We start from the raw sequence: 7528 nt of genomic DNA on the forward strand, positions 1-7528 counted from the left end.
ATATTTACACCTTTTAGCAACGTTGTCAGACTGACCATTTTTCTAATTTACTAACAAAATCCTTTTCAAAAATTATTTATAAATAATTAATATTATAACGCTCGCTAATGCTATAAAAACTTGCAGTTTTTACCAACCCCTAGGTGACCCTGTATGTATAACCAAGTTTTTAATAATTCTGTAAGTAGGTATACTTATTATACTATGAGCGTATTTGGTTGCCTATATGATAAAATTGTTCATTAAAGTAAAACAATTGTCAACACTGCTAATTTGATGCTAAACTGACAACTTAAACTAAATTGAAGTTTAAATGTGACAGATTAGATGCAAAATAACACAGTCTTAACTAAACTTATCTTAGCTGGTCCTTAAGTTTAACTTAGCCAATGCTAGGAAAACGGACATTAGATAACTATAACATTTCTTAAATTAGCAGATAATTAAATTCTTGTGGACTGAAAAAAATTAATTTTCTCCTAAATGAGTTCCCTTAAAACGTGGATTTTCATGTTCGCTTTTATTCGGGACCGGGTGAAATTTTACACCCCGCTTTAACCATCCGGCGGCGCTTTAAATAACCTAAACACAAAGGGCCGTTAATGGGCCTGTTCAGCACCGTGCGATTTTGAGTGATGTGGGAATCTTATAATAGGTACCGGTGGCATGCAGGGGGGGATGACGTCACGCGGGGTGCATCTCTCTCCTCTATAACTGATGCGAAACTTCTCTCAATTTGTACCCGTAAAAGTAGTTTAATTATTAGTTTACACATTTGGAAAAAAAACACTCTGTATTCGCAGCAAGTTGCGAAAATTGCGGGGTTGGAGGGGTGTGAAGGGATAACCTAAATGCCTGCGTAATACGAGCCTCCTCCTGTCGTATTATAATCGGATAGAGGCACGAATCCGGAGGGATAAATGTATTTAAAGTGGTTTGAAATCATATAACAAAGAGACCTGCGTTTTGGGCGCCATTGTGTGGGGATAATTGATGGAAAGGGACCATTTGATAAATTATTTTGTTTTGTCGGATTAAGTGCGCTTTTAAATTATAAGGTAAGTGGAATGTCGCCCCGACGATTTTCAGATGAAACATTTCTTCCGTTCCGTCTCTTTAGAAGTGTAAAACTAGAGGTAAGAACAAAAAAGATGAAACAAAAAATCCAATGACAACCAATCAAAAATCTGACATACAGGGTGTCCTGATTTAGAGTGTTTTTTACAGGAAAACACACACAACATATAAATAATCACTTATATCACATTATACATCATTATAGTCACGTCATGTTTATAAAAACTGTGCTAAATTCCTAACTAAAATATGCCAAAATCAATGTAAACAAACGGAGAAATGACAGCTAGAATGCCCGAAACTGTTTTCGAAACTTATCACCAGAGGGAGTATCTTTTATCACGTTCGCGGCGCTAGTGGGCGTTTTTGAAATATCGCCCATTTTGAAAACTCCTTACAACTTTTTTGTTTATTAAAATATCGAAGTGAAACATAAACATTCTTCGGTCACTTTTTTGTTGTGATTTCTCAAAAATTTGTTTTCAAAATGGGCGAAATTCAAAAAGCGCCCTCTAACGCAACGCAACTGACAAGATATCGAAACACGGTTTTTGCCATTGAACTTTTTTCAAAAATCGAGCTTATCTAGCCGGGAAATGGAGTTAAACTTTTCCCGTTGCAACTTAAATCTATCGATTCGGTTATTATTATGTGTGAGTTGTATTTGTGTTTTTCATGTTTTGATATTTTTGATAACCGAAAATGTCTAAACAAGTCAGTGGAGAGCGAACAGTGGCTGATAGATGTTTTATGTGACATACAGAGAGTTGCTGCTTACCTTACTTTGCAGGTTTCCTTCCCATCAAGAAAATAACACACACAGTCCAGAATCACTACCAACACCAGCCTGCACAATTTAAATAAAGTAATTTTACGAGTAACTAAACACACTGATTTAATTTTTCCGCTCTCGTTTATATTTTGCTTTTTACTAGCTTAACCTCACTTTCGTGAGTCTTGTCAAATCGGTAAACAACTGAAGCACTGTCAATGTCAATTGTCAATCAATATGTTTCCGTCCTTTGCTATCATTAAAAACACACTGATGCCATGTTGCCGAATGCTCTCAAGACAAAACAATTTTCTTGCATTGACACGGAGCAGTAATGGGGGCGACTGCTTCGTCTATCTGTAGCAAAAAACAAAAATAGTTTTTTAAAAATGCTCTATATCCGAACTTTACAATATGTCTGGCTTAACAAAAACAAAACTTTTTAAATCACCGAGAATCTGGAATGCTCAAGCTGGCAACCGCGAAATATAAATGAAAACCTGACAAGAGTGAATCTGACGTCACCATTTATTACGTCACTGCCTAGCTCTGGGATAGACTTTAACAATATCAAACTAAGAAAAATGGTGAAACGAGAAAAAAAGGAAATTTTAAATTTCAATACCTGTAATCTCTGTAATTAGTGTATAAAAGCATTTACTTCATATGAAAAAGAAAATGATACAAAGTTGAAATTTATAAATATGAATAAAACATTGGTTAAATGGCAAAACACTTTGTCAGTTTGCTAAAGTAGATGTGACAAACCATCTCTGTCATTTAAAAAGCATAGACTAGCTGTCATTTTTACCAGTTTCAAGTTTTGTGGGAAATAATACTTAAATTTAGGGCTTCTAAACAAAATCTGGCTTTGCCATCGTAATAGTAAACTAGACGTTATAGCTGAAGAAAAAGGGCGTAGGTATTCAAAAAGCTCATCTCAAATAGCTAAGAATGTGTGAAAACCATCGACACCTAAAGCTATATCCATGTTGAATGTGATTTTTTCTACCATATTTCACAGTCGGTATTTATGTACCACTATTAACCAACAACACTCTACACTTACTGGTTAGCAAATAGTTAAAATTAATTTATCTCGATTAGATTCGGAAGGGCCCAGTCCTAGTGAACAAGGTGGGAAAATACCTGTCGTCAGCAGCCGACTAAATCGTTCTAACCACCTATGTTGGGATTTTATGGGTGAATCTGACATGGCAAACAAATAAATCATAACTAAGAGCCCCTGTGTACTTTTCAGGGTATTGTGCACTTTGTGCTCGTGCCTAATGGCCTAATGCGATTGGAAAATGCGAATTTAATACGGGCAAACTGTCATCACAATTTTTATCTTTTTAAATTTTAGAGGCAATTTACAAACGTGTCAAACATGGAAGTTGTCAGAAATATAAAAAAACTGGAACTGAAATGTATAGTACAGCCCAATTGTGATTGTGAGGTAAAAAACAATTGCTGTAAAATGTCAAAACTATAAGAAAGAATCAAATGATTTTTGGCACTTTTTGAAATGTCAATGAGATTCAAGTTATATTCTATGCAACTTTTTATTCATGCATTCTAATTTTCCTAAAAAATCCAAATGTCAATAGTCCAAACCACGAAACTGTTCCCTCTGTATATACCAGATAGTATAAACACAATATAAAAGACGTGGGGAGGCAGTGCATTTAAATAAGGGAGCCAAATCACCCAATCCAACCCTTAAAAGACCCAGTAAAGAGGCGGGCTGATGATTCGGGGGGCGGCGCCTATTCACTAGGTGCTAACCGGCAGCTAATGGATCCGAATAATGGCTTGTCTTGCCGCCCGAAAAACGGATTGTTAACTGTAACCGAGATGATGTTCTCGCAGCTCGAAAAGTGCGTTTTATAGAATCGATCTTGTGTTTTTTTGAATCTAAAGATTTTCATTTTTTTTTTTGAAAAATGCTTGATAACCCTATTGAAAGTGGGAAAATTTGGTTGGTTGTGAATAAGTGACAGGGCGTGTAGTTTGGCCAATTGGGATATAAATTTGAATTTTGACAGGTAAGAAAAAAAGTACCTTTTTATGCATATTTTTGTTAGTTAATTAACAATTCAACAAACAAAAGGTATCTACTTGTACCAAAAATCTTCTGACATATTCAACAATTCTCAAATATTTTAAAAATGAGAATGTCACTGAAAATCTGTTTTAAATTTGCTTCGTGATGAGAAATTTCCATTTTTTATGACTTTATATATGAACCTCTATTTTAAGAAATTACAGGGAACCTAATTTTTACAATAATTGGAAAGTGAAAGTTGGGTCTCTTCAAGATCGGTCTATGATAAACTTTCAACCTGCTAATTCTACTCGGTTTCAAATTATTTGCCGAAAAAAAAGCGATATATAAGTTTTATATTATTCGTTCGACGAAAATTAGCAAATTAACGAAATTCAGTACGCAAACTATGTCGAGCGAAAGCCACCCTTAATGACGACAAGTAGTATCAAAATTCAACATTTCTTCTATAAAAGTTTTTTTACATACTTACCTAAATAAAACGACAAAATGTATAAAAATGAATATATATTTTTTTTTAAACAAAACTACTAATTCTCCTACTTCTTACTACTCTACTTACTCTACTTTGATGTTTGGCGTATAAAACCGTAATAATCATAATTCAGTTTATCTAAAATATTTTCAAAATAACACCCTGTATATAGTTGTCTTTTTGATTGTACGACAAATTCTAGACATATTTTCATGTATAAGGTAATCGTATCAGTTTCTAAGATATTTGCCATTTTATGTGAAATTTGCAATACTTAACACAATAATAATTGTAATTTTCGCATATCAGAAAACGTCTTTTCCTTGGCATTTATGAATTTTAAAAAGTGCAAAAGGTCATGTTTTTAAAGAGACACGACTATTTTTGTAATTTTATCTTGTTCACCGTCTAAAATTAGAGCAAATTTGAAAAACACGACAAAACACAAAAACCAAGAAAAAACGATTTTTGGTTGGTTGTTTTAGGTATTGCAAATGTGAAAAGCAAATATCTTAGAAACGGATACTGATGTTTATATGACAACATACATGCAATCCCAAAAAGAACAAAAAGCGAACTGGTATCTACTTCCGCTATAACCGGAAGCGGACATTTTTGAAAATATTTTAGAATGAGAACTATGTTCATTACAGTTTTTCTATAATGGATCAAGGTGCTATAGACAACTCTGTATTGCGTTCCAGTTTACTATTATTATGGTCATGTGACTATACTGTCATCTGGCGTCATACTAGCTCTACATAATAAATTTTTGTATTGGTATAGTAAAGATAATGGATTTGAGAAGCAACCAAGACGACTCATCTCAACCGGCGGACATTAGCAGTTCCGAACTGAGTGACGAAGAATTCGCCTCTGAAGAAGACCTTGACGTGTACCACCAGGTGAAAGATTCCACCACGTTAGAGGAGGAGAGCAAAAGTATCCCCAGCAACAAATTCTCCATCGACAGTATCCTGGGGCTCAGCGATTACGCAACCAAAGAGGAGGGTAGCAACGTTCAAGAATATCAGGAAAGTCGTCAAAATGACAAGAGGGAGCCAGTTCGTTTCATTAAGCCTACTCCGATTAATGCAGCGGACAGATCAGGTTAGAAGAATGTGCAGTTGTTTGACAGTTGAAGGGTCAAATAAAGCTGCAAAACGAACAGGGGAAGAAACAAACAACATTGAAATTTCCAGAACAACTGTACCAATCCATGTTGGATTTGCAAAGGTTTCCGAGACCGGACGCGTTACCTCCAGACCCTGGACATGTACTGCAATACATGACCAATCAAGGGCCTCCGGCAACGTTGGATGCCAATTTTCTGCCCTATCAGCTTCAACCTGCCAGTTCAACGTCATCCAGCGTGTATTCTAATTGGTTGGCGGGAACCTCAGACATAAAAGCAGGACATCTTTTCGGTTTAAGCGGTAAGTTTGAAATTTTCGCAACATATCTTTGGTCCAAAATAAAAATTGCCTAATTTCCTAGATAAACCTAATACAAAAACGTTTTGCGGAGCAGTCACGCAAACTGCTCGTTATAGGGCCGAATCATTTTTACCACCTTTCAAGGAGCAGTAAAGGCGTTTAATGGAGTAGAGATCGTTACGAGTTAGGGGGCGAGAAATTTATTTATTAGGTTTTGTGCTTTTGTTTGAGTTAATAGAGGGGTATAAAACACATCACGAGATTCATTATATGATCCGCAACACCCCAAATTTTTAGGGTCGGTAGTTAATTGGTCTCTCTCTCTCATTAAGAAGATAATGGTAGAGGTGTAATAAGAAGTTGTGCTTTTGGATTTGAAAGAGTTTTTGAGTAGCACTGCATTTTTATATTCATTCGTTAAATAAAGAGTTAGGCTTGTGTTTGTTGTCGCACGCCTCTCATCCATTATTCAATAATATGCAAAATATGTGGTCAAAACCTAACAAAATCATAATGTGGTTGGATGGTAAAGGTAAAACTGATAATCGCATTGTAAATACGTCTTCAAGTCGATTTTAAATTAACACTTTTGATGATTTAAACAGATGTCATGCCTGATTGCTTAATTAACATACTACAGGGTGGTACGACACGTTTTGACCTAATCGGTTATGGAATTGAAGAAGAAGCAGAATCGGTTGAAATTCTTTTGACATCACTCTTTCAAAAACCTTAAAGGCTACTGCATAAACACACAATACCGTGTAAATAGATAGTTTAAAGGCGTAGAGTTTTATAGCTTCGCACATGCATACGGATTCCGGGAAGTAAATTTAAGACCGGGGTGTCAAATCGTATTGTGTGTGATTTATACGTTTGTTTTGCGTTTAAGACAAACTCTCTATTAGAGATGCTAATTTTCCTATTTCGTGTATGTTGTATTAACTGGTGGGTCTCTCTGGGTTACTGTTTGAAATGTTTATGGGTGCTAATCGATCCGGCAAACGATCACCCTTAACCGAATAGGATTCTTTGAATTCTCCATTCCAAGTTTTATATGTTTGGTTAGGTTGAAATGTACGTTTTAATTATTTTGTATTCACTTTTTCAATTTTAGTCAATTCTTTTCATGGAAAAAATTGATTAAATTTCAGGTCCGAAACCAGCCAATCGTAAATCTAGAAAACCAGGATTGGACCGAAAACCGCGTCAAGCGTACAGCGCCAAGCAACTGGAGCGGTTAGAAGGAGAATTCAAAGTAGACAAATACTTGAGCGTCAGCAAACGAATGGAATTGTCAAAAACCCTAAACCTGACCGAAGTTCAAATAAAAACCTGGTTTCAGGTAAGCTTTCCGTCCTTTTCTCCTGTATGTACGCATTCCTAAATAAATTTTATTTTAGAATCGTAGAACGAAATGGAAAAAACAGTTGACAACCAGACTGAAAATGGCGCAACGACAAGGACTCTTTTCGCCCCACTATTTCACGTCAACAGCGACTGCTCAACAGTATTCGACCATTTTTTCCGCGTACTATTCCCCTTTAATGTTTGGGGTACCCCCAATCGAGAACGTTAACATTATAGAACCGAACCAAGTCGAGGAATCCAGGCGGTAGAATCAGTGCAATATACATATAAACTTGTAAATAAATAGTTTGTAATGTTTCGAGTTTTTAATTTCAAGCAAATTCAACAAG

General features: G+C 35.6%; 1 protein-coding gene across 2 annotated transcripts; it reads left to right on the top strand.

The window, feature by feature from the left end:
* Positions 1–2656: 2656 nt before the first annotated feature.
* LOC145732538 (uncharacterized) lies at positions 2657–7495 on the top strand. Of its 2 annotated transcripts, none has more exons than XM_081984864.1 (5): positions 2657–2767; positions 5179–5502; positions 5595–5828; positions 6983–7173; positions 7232–7495. In XM_081984864.1, the coding sequence occupies exons 2-5, from the start codon at positions 5187–5189 to the stop codon at positions 7445–7447; spliced, it is 957 nt and encodes a 318-aa protein (XP_081840990.1). In that variant the 5' UTR covers positions 2657–2767; positions 5179–5186; the 3' UTR covers positions 7448–7495. The 2 variants fall into 2 exon arrangements, with proteins under 2 accessions (XP_081840990.1, XP_081840989.1); XM_081984863.1 differs by lacking the exon at positions 2657–2767 and adding an exon at positions 3375–3897.
* Positions 7496–7528: the final 33 nt, after the last annotated feature.

Source organism: Ips typographus, linkage group LG8 (assembly GCF_016097725.1).
Source record: "Ips typographus isolate SLU linkage group LG8, UJ_Ityp_2.0, whole genome shotgun sequence".
In the NCBI taxonomy this organism is placed as follows: domain Eukaryota; kingdom Metazoa; phylum Arthropoda; class Insecta; order Coleoptera; family Curculionidae; genus Ips; species Ips typographus.

Bases quoted from the DNA above. Each gene is read 5' to 3' on its own strand.
- LOC145732538 (XM_081984864.1), top strand. From the start codon at position 5,187: ATGGATTTGAGAAGCAACCAAGACGACTCATCTCAACCGGCGGACATT. The intron at 5,829-6,982 runs GTAAGTTTGAAA...ATTAAATTTCAG, and splicing joins ACATCTTTTCGGTTTAAGCG to GTCCGAAACCAGCCAATCGT. The intron at 7,174-7,231 runs GTAAGCTTTCCG...ATTTTATTTTAG, and splicing joins AAATAAAAACCTGGTTTCAG to AATCGTAGAACGAAATGGAA.